Genomic DNA, 23,243 nt, shown 5'->3' on the forward strand with positions numbered 1-23,243 from the left:
CCTGTTTGATTAAAGGCATAAAAAAAAAATGTCTCTGGACGCAATTGGATAGATGTAAAACCAGGAGATGACACGACATACATAAATTCAAATTTGCAAAAGGTTTGTCTGTTTTCCCAGGCTAGTTATGCATATAAATTGCACAATTCCTCCATGAGTTTGTCTGTAATTGCACGGTGCTTATCCATGGGTTTGTCTGTAATTGCACAGTGCTTGTCCATGAGGTCGTCTGTAATTGCAGTGTTCCTCCATGGGTTTGTCTGTAATGCAGGGTGTCTGAAACTTTCTGATGTTCTCTTTTCAGTGAGGTTCTGGTAAATGCTCCACTGACCTAATGAGATTTTGATACATGCTAAAGTGTCTTGCTGACGTTCCCCATGAGGTTCTAATGTCGGAATTATGACCCTGATCATGACCTGACCATAGCATTGGCACAACTTAGATAATAAAAACATGACATCTGTCACATGCACAGAGCTTACGAGAGTTACGCCAAGCACATATCTGCTCGCTTCTGGCTCTAAACCAGTAGCTATACAGTAAAGAAACCACACATAAACAGTTTTACACTCTCTCTCTCTCTCTCACACACACACACACACACACACACACACACACAGTTTTACACTCTCTCTCTCTCACACACACACACACACACACACACACACACACACACACACACACACACACAGTTTTACACTCTCACATACACACACATAAACAGTTTTACACTCTCTCTCTCTCTCACACACACACACACACACACACATAAACAGTTTTACACTCTCACATACACACACATAAACGGTTTTACACTCTCTCACACACACACATAAACAGTTTTACACTCACACACACACACACACACACACACACACACACACACACACACACGCACACACACGCACACACACGCACACACACATTAACAGTTTTACACTCTCACACACACACATAAACAGTTTTACACTCACACACACGCACACACATAAACAGTTTTACACTCTTACACACACACACATATAAACAGTTTTACACTCTCACTCACACACACACACACATATAAACAGTTTTACACTCTCACTCACACACACACACACACATAAACAGTTTTACACTCTTACTCACAAACAGAATAAAGCAGATCTCTGCCCTAACACACACACACACACACACACACACACACACACACACACACACACACTCATCAGAATGTGGGGCTCTTTTGTTGACTCCAGACTCTTCTCTGCTCACTCAGTGTCCTCCTAGCAGCGGTCCTGCCTTCTGATTGGATGGTGTCATCTGGGCAGGGCCAGCATTGGCGCTGGATTGGCTGCTCCATGCCAATGTCGCTCTCTGATTGGTCAGAGGTCTTTTTTGGGCGGAGTCTGCTGTCTGACTGATCTGGGACGTGAGGGTGGGCTCTGAGGTATGATTGGCCAGTGAGGCCTGGGCAGGATCTGAGCCCTGATTGGCCAATGTCACCTGGGAGGAGCCTGGGCTAGTGGGCTGGCTATTGGCGGGCTCTGCTCTCTGATTGGACGTTGGGATGTGGGCAGGGTCTAAGAGGGGGCTGGACTCTAAAGCTTGAGGAGAGTGCTGATTGGACCTCCTCAGCTCCTCCCATCTCTTCCGATTAGCATCTATGCCGTCCACCATGGGTTGCAGCCTTGCATTCAGCTTCAGCAGAGTCTGAGGGAGACAGACAGAGTGGGTTTTACAAACACACAGACACAGTAACACACACACACACAGACACAGTAACACACACACACCTCATACAGGGGCTTGCAGATGCCATCTATCCACTCCAGCTGCAAGGCCGGCAGCTCATCTTTACGGTTGCGGTCGAATATCGCCTAAATAAAAGCAGGATAGAGAGCCTTTTATTCATGTGACTGTTTGTGTGTGTGTGCGTGTTGTGTGTGTGTGTGTGTGTGTGTGTGTGTGTGTGTGTGTGTGTGTGTGTGTGTGTGTGTGTGTGTGTGTGTGTGTGCGTGTGTGTGAATCTGTGTGAGTTTGACAGGGAGATACTGTAGCTATCCATCAGATGTACTTACTCACAGACAGTCACATACATACAAACACGCACACGCACGCACACACACAGACACACACACACACACACTCTCTCACACACACACACTAGCTCTCTTTCTCATTTTCACATGTCTGTGTGAGGATAGAGTAGGCATGGTTGAGTGTGTATATAATTCTATGTATACAGTATGTGTGTGTGTGTGTGTGTCACACACACACACACACACACACACACACACACACACTACTAGTATAGTTAGTCTCAGACAGAGTCACACACACACACACACACACACACACACACACACACACTCACACACGCACACGCACACATGCACAAGCACAAATACTAATACAGTAGTATAGTTACTTTTAGACAGAGTCACACACACACACACACACGTGCACACTCACACACACACACACAAACACAAATAGTGTGGTTACTCACAGATGGAGTCACTCACACACACACACTAAAAGTGTAGTAACTCACAGATGGAGTGAGTTTGAGCTCTGATCTCTCTCTGTCTCCTTGTTCAAAAAACTCACTGGTCACCAGCTCTGCCACCTACAGATCAGTAGAGAGTCATTACACACACACACACACACACACACACACACACACACACACACACACACACACAGAAACACAACTGTGACTGTGTCTTACCTGTTTGGAGATCTCCCAAGGTCGCGTCACTGCACCCAGGTCACATGCCGTCATCAGCATCGACCTGCAGGTGTGTGTGTGTGTGTGTGTGTGTGTATGTGTGTGTGTGTATGTGTATGGTATGTGTGTGTGTGTGTGTGTGGGGGGGGGGGGGGGGGGAAGTGGAGTGTGTTAGACCCTCTGAGTGTCTCTTGAGTCACACCTGTGCTGTGTCGTTTCTGCCCATGTGGTTACCTGAGCACCTCTCGCTGATCTTCATTGGTCAAGCTGAACTGCCCGGAGAGGACACTCTCAAAGAACTCAGTCCTCCTCCTGCACAGGGAAACCACAGCAGCGAATTAGATCATTCACCAATGACTGGCCCTGCAGTCATAAAAGGTAAATGGATTTATATACTGTAGCATATTTTCCAAGTGGAAACGAGGTGAGTGTGTATTTCTTCGAGAGGACTGTGGTGTTTGAGTCATGAACTGTCCCACAGGGGAACGCTGAGGGGCCACAGGACGTGACAGGAGCTTAGCGCCCCTCAGTGTCTGGAGACGGTACTGCACACTCAACCCCTCACACTGAGCAGCCCTCCCTTTCTGCCTGATGGAAGCCAGCCGGACACTGGTCTACAGATACACACACACACACACATATATCACATATATATATATACACACACATACACACACACAAATATACACACACAAACACACACACACACATATATACTCTCTCTCTCTCTCTCTCACACACACACACACACACACACACACACACACACACACACACACACACACACACACACACACACACACCACCCCCACCTCAGCACACACACGCACAGAAACACACATATATACACACACATATACACACACACTCAGCTTCTTCTTCTCGGGGCTTATTGCTTAAGTAACTCACTGGAAGTAGCCTGTTTAAGGAGTTGCATCATCTTGCTGTATTCTTTAGATGTGTGTTTGTATGTGTGTGTGCATGTGTGTATGTGTGTGTGTGAGTGTGTGTGTGAGTGTGTGTATGTAACTCACTGGAAGTAGAGTGTGAGGTCAGTGGAGAGGATAGCCTGTTTAAGGAGTTGCATCATGTTGCTGTATTCTTTAGATGTGTGTTTGTATGTGTGTGTGCACGTGTGCATGTGTGTGTGTGAGTGTGTGTGTGAGTGTGTGCATGTAACTCACTGGAAGTAGAGTGTGAGGTCAGTGGAAAGGATAGCCTGTTTAAGGAGTTGCATCATGTTGCTGTATTCTTTAGATGTCAGACTGGCGAATATGTTGTGGCCCTGCAGTCAGGAAAACACAGTTACAGCAAATTAAACAGAACACAGTCACAGGTACAATAGTCACAGCTACAATAGTCACAGCTACAATAGTCACAACCTACAGACCTGACTTACAGCTACAATAGCCACAGGCTACAGAACACAATCACAGCTACAATAGTCACAACCTACAGAATAGTCACAGCTTCAGTGGTCACAGCCTACAGACCCGACTTACAGCTACAATAGTCACAACCTACAGAATAGTCACAGCTACAATAGTCACAGCCTACAGTCGTGATAAACAGCTACAATAGTCACAGCCTACGTATAAGTCGGGACTTATAGTCTTCTGTCTACAGTCTGTCTTTCTGAGACGGTCGGTGGGGCTGTGATGTCACACTGTGATGACACTACCTGTAAGCGAACACTCCACCAGGAGAGTTCTGTCCAACTTAATTCATTTCAGCTCTTACTGAGCACCCCAAAGGATTCAAACACACACTTCTGCTAGTTGCGCACACACACACCTCACACTCATACACTGTGTAAACGTGTTAATGAGAGGCAGGCTGCAGTGTGTGTGTGTGTGTGTGTGTGTGTGTGTGTGTGTGTGTGTGTGTGTGTGTGTATCTGTGTGTGTATCTGTGTGTATGTGTGTGTGTGTGTGTGTGTGTGTGTGTGTGTGTGTGTGTGTGTGTGTGTGTGTGTGTGTGTGTGTTTGCCTGGAGGAGTAATGGATGTGGAGCTAAAGGCCCATTAGGGCTGAAGGTAAACTTGATAAGAAATTAAACACTCGCCTCAGGCATCCATACTCTCACTGGGAAACAGCCAGCTCTCACACACACAATGATACACATACTCACACACAGACACACATACTCACACACACACTCCCATATACACACATACACACTCACGCACACACTCACACACATATACTTCCACTCACACACACTCACACACACACAAACACATACACAAACACTCACACACACTCATTAACACACATCTACACGCATACACTCAAACAGCATTTACTGTATGTGCGTAAAGCCAGAAGCTTGTTATAAGCACTGCCTAGTCTGTACAGTACATTACAGCTTTTCTCGATTGCTTTGACCTGCTTAAAGAAACTGGGATCCACTTGGTCTTCATGAACACCTTCTTTGCACAGCAGAAGTCATCTCTTGCAAATGTGTTCACACGTTTTCATTGGGTTCACACATTTCTCACACCTTTTTGCAAAACAGTTCATACAGATGTCATTCAAAGACCTCAAATGAAGACCACTTTATTGGTTTCCACGTGCTAAACAAAAACGTGTGTGCACATTCGCAAGAGATGACTTCTGCTGTGCAAAGAAAGTGAAGACCAAGTGGATCCCAGTTTCCTTAAGCAGGTCAAAGCAATCGGGAAAAACTGTAAAGTAGGGATGCACGATATATCGGCGGCCGATATATTATTGGCCGATAAGTGAAAAAATTAAAATATCATATCGGTCCGATAACAGAATTCTGGCCGATAATTTGAGCCGATATTTTTTAAAGTCCTAATTTAGGCCTACGTAAGGTCCGTCTGGCTACACTGAGCTACTTGAGCTTGGTTGGCTATACTTTTTCCTCAATATAATGTCAGCGGTGTGAATGTATTTCACCACTCTAACAAAATCTGTGGATATGCGTTCATTTGGGAATCTGTGCATCTCAAAATCCTCTCGTGAATGATCATTTAACCTTATCAGAGCAGAGCTCAGCCCTATCTAGAGTCGTCTTGTGCTGATGTGTTTGCACTTTACCGCGCTGGTCGGGGAAATAAATAAACAAACTCGTTAGTGGGACGAGTACATAAGTAGGCCTAGTTCTAAGTTGTGTTTTAGTATTATATTTGCATTACTTTAGCTTGGGTTTTGTATTATTACCTAGAAATATGCTAACCATTCCTGCTTCAGTTCCAGACAGGTCATCATAATAAGTTATTAAAACCTTCGGGGCTAACCCCTTTCATTTCTGCTGCAGCAGGTTGTGCGCAACAGAGTAGACGGACATAAGATACAGTCTGAGGAGTTGCAGCTTTATTCAGTTACCCGCAGTTGAAACTAAACCTAAGTTTCCCTCACAAACTCTGATTTGGTCGCTATACTGTAGCTTATTTCCAGCTGAGCCGTTTATGAGTGTTTAGTCCTAAATGAAAACGATTCATACTCTCTAGCCACTCACTCGCAATTCACTGACGTCAGGTTCACTTAAAGGAGCCACACATACTGTAGGGCTAGGCTACTGTTATGTTGACTGCTGTACTATTGAGGACTATTATGAGTTCTGTCCATCATTTGGTGGTAGGTAAAATTACTTCAAGAGTAATATTATCGGTTATCGTATCGGTATCGGCCACAACAAACCAATAAATATCGGTTATCGTTATCGGCCCTAAAATTCCATATCGGTGCATCTCTACTGTAAAGCAATCGAGAAAAACTGTAAAGTGACGGTGGGTACTGTGTGTGTGTGTGTGTGTGTGTATGTGTCTGTGTGTGTCTGTATGTGTGTGTGCGTGTGTGCCTACAGCGTGGGAAATAAGTATTACACGCGTCAACATTTTTTTCAGTAACTATACTTCCAGTGAGGCTATTTGCATGAAGATGACATTGGTATTAATCCACACATATATAAAAATACAAACATTAATGTCCATAAGTACAGTTATGAGGAAAAAAGTTGAATGGCAATGTTGACGTGTTCAGTACTTATTTTCCCCAAGTGTGTGTGTGTGTGTGTGTGTGTGCATATTTGTGTGTGTGTGTGTGTGTGTTTTTGTGTGTGTGTGTGTGTGTGTGTGTGTGTGTGTGTGTGTGTACTGTATATATATATATTTATGTGTGTGTGTGACCTGGCTCTGCAGGATCATGACGGCGTGGTTGAAGTGATGATGCTCCAGTGTGGCTGAGGTGCCATACAGCAATGCCAATGCCGAACCCGTCCTGCAGGGGGCACCAGAGAATGAAGGAGGAACATCACAGGAGGAACACACAACTTATTTACAGACCTATCGGAAAGTCACCTATTTCCACCTGTCCCCTATGTTCGCCCTCTTACATGTATGTGTCCCTTACTATTCATTTCTATACAAACCAAGACGGCAGATTCCTAAAAAAATGCAAGCACCCACACCATAAGTGTATCTAAATTAGCTATGTACCAAAAATGACATTTTACCGTGACTCGAAGAGCTGTAGACAGTGTTGTAAGGCTGTGTGCACAAATCCGCTTGGAGCTCCAGTGGAATTTTGATTTTGCAACGAGAATTCTCGGTCTAACCATTGATGTGCCGAGTGAGTGGGCGGAAATTGGGCACCCACCAGCCCAGCACCAAACTCCGAGCACGGTAAACAAAATAAAAGCAGTAAAAGCTCCTGTTAAGAACCAAACAATTTTGTTCAAATCTAAACACCTATGGCTACTGAAAAATGTACGGTTCATTTATCAAATGTTATTCTGAAGTATTAAAAAACATGTTTTAGAATTTTGGAATGAAAGGGGTGGAAATTGGTGCTTTTAAGATTCTGTTCTAAACACACACCCTCCCTACAGACCTCTAAACGCACACCTTACACACACACACCCTACATACACACACACTGTTCTAAATACACCCTACCTACAGACGTATGTTGTTATTGTGTGCTTGAGGTTCTAAAAATAAAGAAGTTGTAGTTCTGAAACACTGAAAAACCAAACCAATATACTAGCGGACCCTCAAGACCCTGACCCAACCAACTGACCCAGAAGTGGCCTGGAGGTGGTACTGACTTGGCCTAGAGGTGGTACTGACTTGGCCTAGAGGTGGTACTGACTTGGCCTGGAAGGCGTTGTTGGTTCCACGGTGATCCAAGTCGTGACACAGACAGCCCACCATGAGCGCCAGAATCTCCGAATCGGACAGAACCTCCCGGAAACCAGCCGTCTGGACAAACACACACACACACATGCACACACACAGAGATAAACAAACCTCTTGTTACATATAAAGCCCCTGTTGTCCTGGGCCAGTTCTTAGCTACACAGGCCATTCACGAAAGCTTTTCTCCTGTCTGAGTAGACTTCTGCTGAGGAGCTTACACACAAATAAACAAACTCCCACATTCTAAAGTTGCCCCAAAAAACTCCCACATTATAAAGTTGCCCTAACAAAGTCCCACATTCTAAAGTTGCCCCAACAACCCCCTTCCTGCTCCACACTGGCCAGACAGTAAATAAAAAGCTTTGGACAGGTCAAACAGACACAGACTGACCGTGCACACTGATCCAATGTTGGAGTGTGTTGGAGTGTGTTGGGGCAATGTGCACGCAGCTAGAGCTTTTCTGAGGTCAGGTGTGTGTGTATGTGCGTGCGTGCGTGCGTGCTTGCATATGTGTACGAGAGAGAGAGGAGGGGGAGTTGTTTGGGAGGAGAAGGAGGTAGGAACTCACAGTGATGATGACGAACATGCACTGGGACACGTTGAAGGCGTGACGCCAGTTGTGGTACGCCACCGTCCGGTAGTTCTTTCTCACGGTCAGCAGCCAGCGACACAGAACCTGACAGTGAGAGAGACAGAGGGGGAAAGAAAGAGAGAGGGAGAGGAAGAGGGAGGGTGAGGAAGAACGAAAGATAGAGAGAGGGAGAGAGAGACAGTGAAAGATAGAGAGATTGTCTCATCTAACGTGCTGCACCAGACGACTAAATCGTCTCATTTTGTTTGTCACACTTTTCCAGTCACACAAGGCCACATCTTCATTAGCTGGCACAGACCGCAGTTGAGGTGATCTTATAGTGTTAGAGCGCACACACACACACTCACACACACGAGTACATGGACACACTCACACACACACACACACACCCACACACACACTCACACTCATACACACGAGTACATGGACACACTCACTCACACACACACACACACACACACCTCATAGTCGATCTTAAATTTCTGCACGACTCCCAGCTCCAGGAACATTCTGAGGGATGCAGTTGCCATGGCATCGCTGTCCAGGGAGAAGTCGTTAAAGTGGAACTGGTCAATCCCCAACTCACCAGTCAAGGGGATCTTAGCTGCCTGCAGGACACACATACACACACACACACACACACCACAGAAACACACACACACACACACACACACAAACCACAGAAACACACACACAACCTTTTCTACACAAGAACATCAGATCAGATTGTCTTCCAGATCATGGAACTCCACTGGTCTACTGGAGAGCCCTCCCTGAGGAACCCTACTGGAGAACATCACACAGTAGCCCTCCCTGAGGAACCCTACTAGAGAACATCACGCAGTAGCCCTCCTTGAGGAACCCTACTGGAGAACATCACACAATAGTCCTCCTTGAGGAACCCTACTGGAGAACATCACACAGTAGCCCTCCCTGAGGAACCCTACTGGAGAACATCACACAGTAGTCCTCCTTGAGGAACCCTACTGGAGAACATCACACAATAGTCCTCCTTGACAGTGGCGATTCTAGACATTTTTAACAAGGGTGGCCCTAGTGGGGCACTGATTAATTCAAGGGTGGCATGAGGCAAAACATCCAGATAAACAGAAACAGGCTCAAGATGTTAAATTAGCACAAATACATTAGGAAAACCATGCACCAAACACCATACTCATCAATTGAAGGGCAAAGACCATACTCTCACATACAATGTCTTTGTATTTGAATAAAATGCAAATACAAATAAACAAACATATTAAATCTAAGTTGTCTATTAATGGGTTATGCTGTGCAAATACAAATAAACAAACATATTAAATCTAAGTTGTCTATTAATGCTAATGGGTTATGCTGTGCTAAAACAAATTCCATCATGGGGACATTAAAATATATTATATTCTATTATATGGCTATCTATGGCCATCTATTTCTGTAATTGTTAAAATAATTTGACCTGCTTTTTTTTTCTGAGCTGGCAAAGAGCTATAACAAAGTCATCCAAAATCAACAAACACCTCTCAACTAAATGCCTAAAATACTTTTGTATGAAACATGAATGAAATAAACACCAATTAAAGACTAACCTTAATCTAAACATAATGTTACATTCATACAGACCCTAAGGCTCAATCCCATTTGTCATTCTTCCCCTTCTCCTTCCCCTAGCCTACCCCTTGTCCCTCGAAACAGAGTGGCAATACATCGGGGTGAGAATATTCCCCTTGGATATAGGACACCTGCCTATAGGGGACAGCAGGGACGATCAAAAGACTTTTTAATTAAACATTATTTACAAAGAGACCACACCGAAAGTTAATATTTTGTCACTAGCAATAACTTACATCTGTCTTTTGTCAAATACAGTTGCACTTTCAGCTCTGAACAAAACCGTTCAGAATATATTTAAGCAAAAGTGGAACGTGCGCAATGTTTCATTTATTCCTCCTGGTCGGGACGAATAAAACAGGCATGGGGGACGAAAGAAACATACAGTTTAGCCCAAGTGCATCAAGAAAGGTCCCGCCATAGACCGTCATAATGGCCAACCATAGACTAGGATTTTGGGGTGGCACCTGGGGTGGCCAGTCAAATTTTAAGGGTAGCCTGTGCCACCCCGAGCCACCCTTCTGGCTCCGCCCCTGCTCCTTGAGGAACCCTACTGGAGAACATCACACAGTAGCCCTCCCTGAGGAACCCTACTGGAGAACATCACACAGTAGCCCTCCCTGAGGAACCCTACTGGAGAACATCACACAGTAGTCCTCCATTAAGGAACCCTACTGGAGAACATCATACAGTAGCCCTCCCTGAGGAACCCACAGACCCACAGGTGAGCATCAGATACAGTAGGTGGACTCACCTTCAGTCGGTCCACCTCAACCTTGGAGCATGTGGCATGGTAGGACAGCATCTGCAGGAGACAGTGTGACACACACACACATACACAGACACAAGGACACACAAGACACATAGACACACACACACACACACACACACACACACACACACACACACACACACACATACACACACAAAGAGACACAAGAACATAAAGAAACACACACACATTCACACATTGTACACAAAAATCATACCATTATCACACACAAACACAGACACAGGAACACTCAGTTGCTGCAGTGCCCTTTTGAGATTCAGTCCAGAAGAGACACTACTATGAGTGCCTACAGGAAGTGATGTCATGAACTCACGTCCAGTGCCACAGACTGCTTGGCCCAAGTCTTCTTCACCTGGTTGTACATCATAGTGTTGTTGATGCCCAGTCCACAGAAGATCACAAACGCCTACCGGAGATCACACACACATGCGTACACACACACACACACACACACATGCGTACACACACACAGACACACACACACACACACACACACACACACACACACACACACACACACACACACACACATGCGTACACACACACACGCATAGACACATGCACACACACACACACACACACACACACACACACACACACACACATACACACATGCGTACACACACACACACACACACACGTACACACACACACACACATGCGTACACACACGCACACACACACACACACACACACACACATGCGTACACACACACACACACACACACACATGCGTACACACACACATGTGTACACACACACACACACACACACACACACACACACACACACGCACGCACACACACACACACACACACACACACACACACACACACGCATAGACACACACGTACACACACACACACACACACACACGTATAGTACAGTGTGTCAGCATTGTGTGTGTGTGTGTGTGTGTGTGTCTGTGTGTGTGTGTGTGTGTGAGAGAGCTCTGGAGATGCTCTCCCAGAGGAAACAGCATTAGTCCATAGTCAATGCAATTCTACACAGTCTATAAATCTGTCTAGCATTTGCTCTTTAGCTGTTTACTTGTTTACCTGTTTACTTTTTACTTCTGCACTGTTTACCTGTTTATATTGACTGCACTGCACTGTTTACTTGTTTACATTTACTCCTGCACTGTTTCATCAATGCTCTTGCACTACTAACACCCAAAACTGCACAATATATATTATATAGATATAATGTCTATTGATACTTTCTGTAAATAACCCTCTATACTCCTTATCTGTCACTGACATGTCATCTGGAAAACCTGTATTTATTTAACTATACACTGTAGTACATAATTAATCTCTATCGTCTACATAACCACACAGAATACTGTACTCAACCTGCACTTTGGTATTTAATGCTTCTTTTGCACTTCTGGTTGGATGTCAACTGCATTTAATTGGCTCTGTACCTGTACCCTGCTAAATGACAATAAAGTTGAATCTAATCTAATCTAATCTAATATCAATACTATACAATATAGTCAATACAATACAACACAGTCTATCAATACTATACCATATAATCAAGGCAATACTACACAGTCTATATATCAATACTATAATAGCAATTCTTCACAGTCTATACTTCATAGCCGGCACCAGTTAAACATGGTGTGCCCCAGGGATATGTGCTCGGCCCCCTTCTTTTCAATATTTACATGCTGCCCCTTGGCCAGATTATCCGACTCAGCTTCCACTGCTATGCTGATGACACTCAACTGTACATCAACACCAAACCCTCTACCCATCTCCCTACCCATAGCATCCCTACCCATCCCTACCCATCCCTACCCATCCCATCCCATCCCTACCATCCCTACCCATCCCATCCCATCCCATCCCATCCCTACCCATCCCATCCCATCCCATCCCTACCCATCCCTACCCATCCCATCCCATCCCATCCCATTCCATCCCATCCCATCCCATCCCTACCCATCCCTACCCATTCCATCCCTACCCATCCCTACCCATCCCATCCCATTCCATCCCATTCCATCCCATCCCTACCCATCCCATTCCTTTGTTTGTCAAGTGACTTTAAGTATCCTGAATGGCACTACATAGATTTAGGCTATTGTTATTATTATTATTATTATTATTATTATTATTATTATTATTATTATATACCAATACTATATCATATAGTCAATACAGTCCTACATAGTCTGCATTGATCAGTACGCCAAATTACAGCAGCAGTCTCAACTCTGGGTTTAGAAGAGGTCAAAGGTCACACACTTGTTGTTGTGTCTTTTATTTTTGTTCTGTCTCAAACAGGCCCGGACTTAATTGCCTGTTAAGATGTCGCACAGGACTCCAATTCCCAGCATGCCGAGCTGCGCATAAAAGCGGCCACAACCTGCGCGTCATTCTCTGCTTCCTCTGCTTCTCATTCCAAACCTGGTGCAAATGGGCGTAGTGCTTAAGCCAGCAGTGTGAGAGACTGCAATTGCTCAGCACGAGACTTACGTCACGCCTTCAGCGCTTTATTTAAAAGGGACTGAACCTTGTTTTGTTTTCTCCAATTATTGTGACTTCAATAAATCTTTTGAAGAGAATTTTCCATGTCCGACCTCTGAATCCACTACACTTGTGCTTGTGTGTGTGTGTGTGTCTGTGTGTGTGTGAACAGTAATGCATGTGTGTGTGTGTATGTGTGTGTGTGTGTGTGTGTGTGTGTGTGTGAGAGAGAGAGAGAAAGATAGAAAAAGGAAGAGAGAGCGAGAGAGAGACTTGAACACACACCTCGAACAGTCTCTGGTCAGCGTCATTGAAGGTCTTCCGATCGAGACGATTCAGAATCTGAGCCACACCTACACAGGGAGGAGAATGATATCAGGAGGACTGATGGGAGAATGTGTGTGTGTGCGTATGGTTATGTGTATAATGTATAATGCATGTGTGTGTGTGTGTGTGTGTGTGTGTGTGTGTGTGTCTCACCTATGATCTGATGGGTGCGGTTCCAGATGGGGACACACAGCACAGACCTGATGTGGAAGCCAGACACATTATCTGCCTGGGACACACACACACACACACACACACAGACACATGATTTGCCTGGGACACATACGAGAGACAGCATCATACGGAGTAGAGATCATGCAGAGCCTGTGACTGTGTGTGTGTGTATGTGTGTGTGTGTGTGTGTGTGTGTGTATCCACACACCTCGGCATCAAAGCGCGGGTCGTGACACACATCACTGATGTTGACCGGCAGACCAGTAGATGCCACCAGCTCCGCAATGTTATTATTTATTAGCCAATCAGAGCATGAAAGCTTCTCCAGACTGTCATAAACACACACACACACACACACACACACACACACACACACACACACACACACACAGAGAGAGAGAGAGAGAGAAATATACACACAGACACACAAACACACATTTAAATGCGATGCAAGTCATTGACAAGGTGACAGGTCTACAGCTTACATTCTGTTACAGGTCCCTCCTTTTATAACACTCAACACTTGAGGAAAGAATAAAAACATCTCCATACCCATCAAACACACGCACACACACACACACACACACACACACACACACACACACACACACACACACACACACACACACCACACACACACACGCACTCACACACACACACACGAACGCACGCACGCACGCACACACACACACACACACACACACACACACACACACACACACACACACACACACACACATGGTATGAGAACAGGATAATATAAGGCCAGTGAAGTATGAAACCCCAGTGTCTCACACACACACACACACACACACACACACACACACGTTATGAGAACAGGATAATATAAGGCCAGTGTCACACACACAGTGAGCTGATGATGTCATTCTGACCTGATGTCTTGGTCCTTATTGCACAGAGGAGACATCAACTCAAACGTCTGAGAGAATTTCACCACCTGACACACACACACACACACACTCGTTATTTCATCTCATATCTTTGATTGCCACATCTATATTCTGTTTATTGTAATTCTGCTTTGGCTATGAAATAAAAAAAAATATCTATGACAATGAAGCTCTCTTGCATGGAACTGAATTGAGAGGGGGGGGGGGGCAGTGAGAAAGGGGTGATAGAGATGAAGGAGGAATGAGAGAGAGAGCAATAACTACCCTCTACTGCTTTTTTTTTGAGTACACTCCATTCATATCAAGGTTGCTTTATTAGCAGGAGTTGATTGAAACCGCCTGGGGTTGCAATACATTGCACACACACTCTCTCTCTCTCACACACACACACACACACACACACACACAGAAGATGCTCTCGGTCAGATTACTGTAATGGCTAGAGCTACAGAACCAATATCGGATCTAGTACACGACACTCAATGGAGCTCTTTCTCTCCCTCCCTCTCCCTCTGTGTGTGTGTGTGTGTGTGTGTGTGTGTGTGTGTGTGTGTGTGTGTGTGTGTGTGTGTGTGTATGTGTGAGTGTGTGTGTGTGTGTGTGTGTGTGTGTGTTGTGTGTGTGTGTGTGTGTGTTTATGTGTGTGTGTATGTATGCATGTGTGCGCATGCCCGGCCGACATCACCGCGCGTGAGTTTCGCAGCCCTGTGCCAAACATGGCAATATAAAATCTTAAACATCGCGCCCGTTCCTGTGCCAAATATGGCGATATATAAAATCTTAAACATCGCGCCCGTTGTAACTGCCATCGTTACTGCAGCAGAGAAAGATATGCTTTGGACACAGCAGCAAAATAAAACAGCTAGCAAAGTTTTGCTCCATATCTGCAGTTATAGGCAGCCTTGCAGTATGGCGCAGGAGATGTTTTTTGTACCCCTGAATACCATTGAGTGACAAAGCCCTATGTTATCTCTTGAAATATTTGAATCCTGTCTATTGTAATATGATTTGTGGATTTAAATAAAGAATTAAAATGTGTGTGTATGTGTGTGTGTGTGAGAGAGAGAGAGGGAGAGTGTGTGTGGTGTGTGTGTGTGTGTGAGAGAGTGTGTGTGTGTGTTACCGGAGACTGTATATCCTCCAGCAGGAGCACAGAGCATCTCTCACACTGTAGGAGGGTCAGTGCTCGCTGCATGATCTTCCTGACGATCTTCTCCAGGTCCGTCTGCTCCTCAAACAGATCATTCACCACCTCCAGCAGGGCCTGTCAAACCAACACACACATCACAACACGCACACATCACAACACGCACACACACACACACACACACACACACACACACACACACACACACACACACACAAATCATAACACACGCACACACACACACCACAACACACACACATACATACACACACACACACACACACACACACACACACACACACACACACACACACATACACATCAGTACACAAACAGTACCAGTCAAAAGTTTTGAAACACCTTTTTTTATGGTTCTTTGTTTTTAGAACTGTTTTTACTATGTAGAAAAACACTGAAAACTCAAAACTCTGAAATAACCCATGTAGGGTTATGTAGTAAACACATAAATAACAAATTTAACGTGTAAATATATAAATAACACATGTAGGGTTATGTAGTAAACACATATAAATAACAAATTTAACATGTAAATATATAAATAACACATGTAGGGTTATGTAGTAAACAAGACAAGTGTACACAGAGGTGAATGTTTCATATTTTAGCGGCCAATGTACCTCTTGCCATTCCCTCCACCAGTTTAGAAAGTTACAAACTGGGAAAGGTGTTCCACTAGTCCTGAAGGTGTTTCCATTCATGTTGAGCACTTGTTAGCTGATTTAGTTTACTTGAGAAGTATGAAGATGGTTACTGTAAATGGTGAGGTCACTAGTGTGATGTCATGAAGATGGTTAAATGATGAGGTCACTAGCGTGATGTCATGAAGGGCAAAGGAGGCTACTCTGAAGAATCGGATTGATGAAACATACTTTGCTTTCTTCTGTTAAAAAAACTGCATTTGTTTAATGTATTAGATTCATACTTCTCCTCCTCTCTCTCTCCCTCCCTCCCTCCCCCTCTCTTTCTTTCTCACTCCTTATCTCTCCATCTCCTTATCCTTCTCTATGTTTCCATCCCTTCCTTTCTTCTCTCTCTCTCTCTGACTCACCCTGCTCCGTTCATACTCTTTGCGGGACTCAGAGAAGAGTTTGGCGTTTGAGATCGATATTCCGCAGAAGGGTAGATACATCTGCAACACCTGAGGGAGAGAGAGAGAGAGAGAGAGAGAGAGAGAGAGGGAGATGCTTAATCCTCCTTTATTACAGTAAACCAACATTAGAGCATGCAACATACAGAGGGAGAGAGAGAGAGAGAGATGGACAAACAAAGCAAGAGGAGTGAAGTGCAGTATGATATGAGAGAAACACAAATGCATGCACTCAGGGACACACACACACACGCGCGCACGCGCGCAGGGGAACTGCCTTCACACTTCAGAACAGAGCAAACCCCTAAGCCGTGATGTTGATGAATAAATCATCACTGTGAAGTCATACGCACACACAGTCTTTCACTCTCAATACACACACACACACACACACACAAACAAACTTTACTGACTGGGAACAGAGGGGGTGAAATATCACACATAGAAGTGTGTGTGTGTGTGTGTGTGTGTGTGTGTGTGTGTGTGTGTGTGTGTGTGTGGGAAATAAAGATCAGTCTGCTGAACTCTGCATCTGCAATACAAATAAACAAACACACACACACACACACTTTTCTTTCTGGTCCATCTGGTCCTCTCCTGATAGACTGTGTCCTAATAAAGTATTGATCTGACTAATGAGTATTGATCACTGATTAGACACAAGATGGACAGGAGCTTTAATTGGACAAGAGGAGAAATGTCACATCAACAGATCTCACACACACACACATACACACAGACACTCATCTACACCCACACACACAACAAACACACACACTCTTATACACACACATACACACAGACACTCATCTACACCCACACACACACAACAAACAAACACACTCTTATGCACACACATACACACAGACACTCATCTACACCCACACACACACACAACACACACACATACACTATTATACACACACATACACACAGACACTCATCCGTGGGGCAGCCGTGGCCTACTGGTTAGCGCTTCGGACTCGACCAGTAGGTACGGCTGAAGTGCCCTTGAGCAAGGCACCTAACCCCTCACTGCTCCCCGAGCACCGCTGTTGTTGCAGGCAGCTCACTGCACCAGGATTAGTGTGTGCTTCACCTCACTGTGCTCACTGTGTGCTGAGTGTGTTTCACTAATTCACGGATTGAGATAAATGCAGAGACCTAATTTCCCTCACGGGATCAAAAGAGTATATATACTTATAATCTACACCCACACACACTCACAAGATACACACAGACACTCATCTACACCCACACTTACAGACACTCACCCATACTGACACATTCATACACACACACTTACACTCTTAAATACACACACACACACACACACCAGGGTTTCCGTTGTCCGGTAATTACCAGACATTGGCCGGAAAAAAAATTAAATGTCCGACAAAATTAAATCTCTCCGGTCAAATTGTCCGATTGAAATTGGCTAATAATCCCGTCCCCCTAACGCAATCTGAATTTGAGAATAAGCCTTAAAATGTAAGCCTATATTAAAGCAATACGTCCTCTGGCTATGTTTTTAAAAGTACCGTTTAGAAAGCTATTAAACAACACGCATAGCCTATGCTGCATTTCAAATAGGAAGCGCACGCTTAAAACGTCCATGTTAAACAGCGAACAAATAAGTGAGGCGGTTCAAACATGGCCAGGCCCAGGCAGACTAGCCTTAAAAGTTTTTTCAGAGGCCAGACGCGATGGATGATGATAAATTGGCAACGTCTGAAGCCTCTGATGTCCGGTCAACTCCACCACCACCAGATAAAAAGCAGTGTCGGGCGTATCTGTCGGAATCATGACGTTGGAAGTGGAGTTGCGGGGTTGCGGGGTTGCAGCCGCTCCAAGACACTGTCATTCTCCGTGTACACGCAACTGTGTTCTGTACCCAAAGCGTAGGCCTATGCTTTCTCTGTCTATGATCTGCAGGGTTAGGGCCTCCTCGACGAGGAGATTGCTGGTCCGCGGATCATTTCCGGCACAATTAAACGGTATCATTGAACCGCGGACCAAAAGAAAAAGAAACTAAACATTTCCCAGAATAGGAAACATTTCTTAATGTATTGTTATCAAATAAAGAGGCATAGCCTTAGGGGGTAGTGGTGTGAGCGCTCATTCTTGTGTGCGCGCATCTGTGCAAGTTAAACAGTGGAACCACTGGAGATAACGTGGGTAGCAGCAACAAACAACGTTAAAACAATGAACGAAGCGGACTCTTGCTGTCCATGAAAACATACATACTGGCTAGATCTTGTTAGGCATGTTTACGTAATTTAGGCTAATGAACATGTTGCATTCTAATCAGCCTGATTATGTCATTCTTTAAGCTGCATAGCCTGTCTCCAGTTTTCCTCAACTTGACTAATTAAGAAGCGATAATAGGATATTTGACCGGCATATCATCAAAATGTCCGGAAAACGAAACCTCTGCCGGTCACTTTGACCGGCACAATTTTTTTCTAGCGGAAACTCTGGACACACACACACACACACACACACGCGCGCGCGCATACACACACACGCACGCACACGCACACACACGCACACACACACGCGCGCACACGCACACAAATGTACGCACACACACGCACACACACACACACACACACGCACAGTCGCACACACACGCATACACACACACACACACACTTTGAAAGTAGGCTACCCCATATTTACACCTATTTTAGCACCAATAGAGTGATAGAGTGAGTCAGCTAGGCATGTTCTACCCTGGCAACAGGGCACAGCAGTCTGTGTGTGTGTATGTGCTTGTGTGTGTGTGTGTGTGCTTGTGTGTCATGTGTGTGTGTGTGTGTGCTTGTGTGTCATGTGTATGTGTGTGTGTGTGTGTGTGTATGTGTGTGTGTGTGTGTGTGCACCTATGTGTGTGTGTGCCTATGTGTGTGTGTGTGCCTATGTGTGTGTGTGTATGTGTGTGCGTGTGTTTGTGTGCCTATGTGTGTGTATGTGTGTGTGTGCATTTGTGTGTGTGTGCGTATGTGTGCTTGTGTGTCTGTGTGTGCGTGTGTGTGTGTATGTGTGTGTGTGTGTGTGTGTGTGTGTGTGTGTGTCTGTGTGTGTGTGCGTGCGTGCATGTGTGTTTCGGGGCGTACCTTTTCGTCGTCCTCTGTGAAGTGTGTGCCAGTGGGGTTCTTGTTGATGGCCTGCACGACTCCGATGACCTCTCCGTCACTGTTACAGATGGCCACGCACAGGATGCTCTGGGTCTTATAGCCTGTCAGCTTATCAATTTCATCACTGAAGCGGTGGTCCTGACACACACACACACACACACACACACACATACACACACACACACACACACACACACACACACACACACACACACACACACATACACACACACACACACACATGTATGAACAAACTGTTAGCCTAAAGTTCATCTTGCCCAAAAGAGAGATTGTACAGAGGATAGTGTGTGTGTGTGTGTGTGTGTGTGTGTGTGTGTGTGTGTGTGTGTGTGTGTGTGAGAGAGAGAGAGAGGATAGCGTGTGTGTGATGTTCCAAATCTTCCCTCTTTACTGTGAGCTTCCCTGTTGACTCTGCACTGATTCAACCTTGAACAAGCAGCACAATGCTAAAGAAAGGAGTCAAATACATCACACACTCTTCTGTGCGTGTGTGTGTGTGTGTGTTTGTGTGTGTGTTTATGTGTGTGTTTGCTGGAGCAGGCTGATTCTTCTTTTAATGGCATCCACACACACACACAAACACACACACACACAATATGTGTGTGACAGGTAATGACGGAGCAACAGGTATATATATGTGTGTGTGTGTGTGTGTGTGTGTGTGTGTGTGTGTGTGTGTGTATGTGTGTGTGAGAGAGATTCAGAGAGAGAGAGAGAGAGATAAAGAGACTGTACTGGTGTGTGTGTAGTGGTATATGTGTTGGGTGTGTGTGTGTGTGTGTGTGTGTGTGTGTATGTGTGTGTGTGTGTTTACAGAGGTGTAAGTGTCCATCGCTGTTCCACATTAGGACTAGTTGCCGTTAAAGACCTCCGGCTGAAAGTTATAATGGTCCGTAAGCAGTAGCCAGTGAAAGCTGAATGTTATGATGATGTGTAAGCAGTAGCCGGTGAAAGCTGAATTTTATGATGATGTGTAAGCAGTAGCCGGTGAAAGCTGAGTGTTATGATGATGTGTAAGCAGTAGCCGATGAAAGCACTGCCCGCTCCTGACCCGCACCCGCGCTCTACTGCTCCGCTCGTGCAGAAAGCGTTCGCACTGTGACGAGAGGGGTGTCGCAAATCACCTCCTCCGACATAATGGCACTATTGATGCCAGTCGGCCTGGCACCGCGCACTTTTGCTGATAAAACTCTGCTGAGCAGTTACGGGAGCAGAGCTCAGAATGCTCAGGGGCTCCGCAACCAAATGAGCTCAGAATCATCTCCAACTCTGAGCTGTTGTGTCAGTGTGTGTGTGTGTGTGTGTGTGTGTGTGTGTGTGTGTGTGTGTGTGATGAGTGCACGGGAGGGGTATATTAACAGGGTCAGTGTGTGTGTGTGTGTGTGTGTGTGTGTGCGTGTGTGTCTTTACCTCGTAGGCGTTGGGGATGTTGACCGTCTCCCCGTGCTCCGCTACGTAGCCAATGATGCCCTTACCCCACGGCACCTGCACCTCGTTCGAGTCTAGAGTACTCGAGGACGGCCGTACCGTAGTGCCCGAGTGCACGTCGAAGAATTTGGACACAAGCGTTCTCTTGTGCGTCGGTCCCTCCACGAGGAAGAGCGAGCACCGGTCCGCGTCCACCATGATACACACGTTAATGAGGATCTTGTAGCTCAGGTTGGTCATGTCCAGGTCATTGGAGATGTCCTTCACCAGCTCGAGGAAGAACTCGCGCTCGTTCGACTCCTTCAGCCGGTACTTGTAGTCGATGGCGCTCGAGGCATACTGTGGGACGTTCACGCGGGACTCGAGCAGGGCGCTGAGGATATGCGCGGTTGTTGGCGGCAGAGAGCTGGCTTTCCGCAGGAGCGCGCGGCGCCTCATGCTGGACTGGGTCTCGTGAGCCGTGAGACTGATGTGCTCGTCGTACGTCATGTGCGCAGTCGTGGCCTTGGAGCGTGCAAAATTCCGCCGGAGCTCCATGTGAGAAGAGCGTCGCTTCATCCCGTCTGAGTTCGCGGGCCAGACAGGCTCCCGCGCACTGCTCCGATGCTTCTCATCCTCAGGGGTGCCTTTGGAGGGCCCGTGCTCTTTCAGCCACCGACTCACGGCGTCACATTTGCCCTTGCGCGTGAGGTACTCTTCCACCATCTCCGGGTGGCAGTCCAGGAAAGCCTCCACATCCGAGAAATGAAAAGTCGCCATGGTGACAAAGAAGCAACGCACAGGTCGAACACAACAATCCCCGGATGCGTCACCCGTGGCGCGTGGCTTGGACTACTTCTGGTCCTCAGCGCTCAAGCGGTGATGATGCGCTCGAGGTACTAACATTCCCCTCCTGTGTTCCCGCCGCAGCAGTAAGTTTTTCCAGCGAGGTGCGACCTAGTGGAAAGCAACAGAATAACTAAATTCGCAGGTTCATAAATAAATCAGATACATTAATAAGTAGCCTACACTTGAGACTGATGGCGACTAGCACTGCGCGCGCCTTGTCCGGGCTTCTGTCAGCACAGCAGCAGCGGAACAAACCGGGACAAGCGTGCGACTACAGCAACCCGGCTATAACTTGAATATTTTCGAAAGCTAACGCGGAGCGCGGAAGTGTCTCAAACCACCTGAGACTCCCCTCCACTCCACACACACACACACACACACACACACACACAACACACACACAGACACACCTCGCTTCGCTTCGCTTCACCGAGTCTCATTTCAATACAGCGGAGTTTCGCAGTAGTTCCTCTCGAGACTTGGTTGAATCCATTGGTCCTCTATCCTCATCGGTCCTCTCTCCTGCAAGTTTCCGTCGACTGATCTTCCCATACAGCGAGTCGCGTCTCAAACAGCGGAGTGTGCCTCTGCTCTGCCGTGCGTGTGTGTGTGTGTGTGTGTATGTGTGTCAGTGTAGGATGGGGGAGAGAGAGGGAGAGAGATACCCTATACTGTACAGAGCTTTTAATCAATTAAACATCAGTCCAATCCGGCTGTGGTTTACTCCCATACTGTATGTTTTTAGTCGCTTTCGAGTAGGATTAGTTTCTCCGCCAGCCGTAGTTCTTTATCTTCCCCACAGGGGGAG

The 23,243-nt window shown here is 45.9% G+C and overlaps 1 protein-coding gene across 1 annotated transcript; it reads right to left on the minus strand.

Moving 5' to 3' along the window:
- Positions 1–1,099: 1,099 nt before the first annotated feature.
- pde11al (phosphodiesterase 11a, like) lies at positions 1,100–22,560 on the minus strand. The gene is made up of 20 exons (XM_042107012.1): positions 21,590–22,560; positions 20,138–20,296; positions 16,980–17,069; positions 15,887–16,027; positions 14,746–14,810; positions 14,061–14,181; positions 13,832–13,907; positions 13,637–13,704; positions 11,185–11,277; positions 10,833–10,883; positions 8,932–9,078; positions 8,447–8,554; positions 7,831–7,940; positions 6,867–6,957; positions 3,898–3,998; positions 2,948–3,025; positions 2,714–2,777; positions 2,537–2,611; positions 1,776–1,859; positions 1,100–1,692 (listed from the first exon to the last, which is right to left on the minus strand). The coding sequence occupies exons 1-20, from the start codon at positions 22,364–22,366 to the stop codon at positions 1,255–1,257; spliced, it is 2,937 nt and encodes a 978-aa protein (XP_041962946.1). The 5' UTR covers positions 22,367–22,560; the 3' UTR covers positions 1,100–1,254.
- Positions 22,561–23,243: the final 683 nt, after the last annotated feature.

Source organism: Alosa sapidissima, chromosome 10, assembly GCF_018492685.1.
Source record: "Alosa sapidissima isolate fAloSap1 chromosome 10, fAloSap1.pri, whole genome shotgun sequence".
Taxonomy (NCBI): Eukaryota; Metazoa; Chordata; class Actinopteri; order Clupeiformes; family Clupeidae; genus Alosa; species Alosa sapidissima.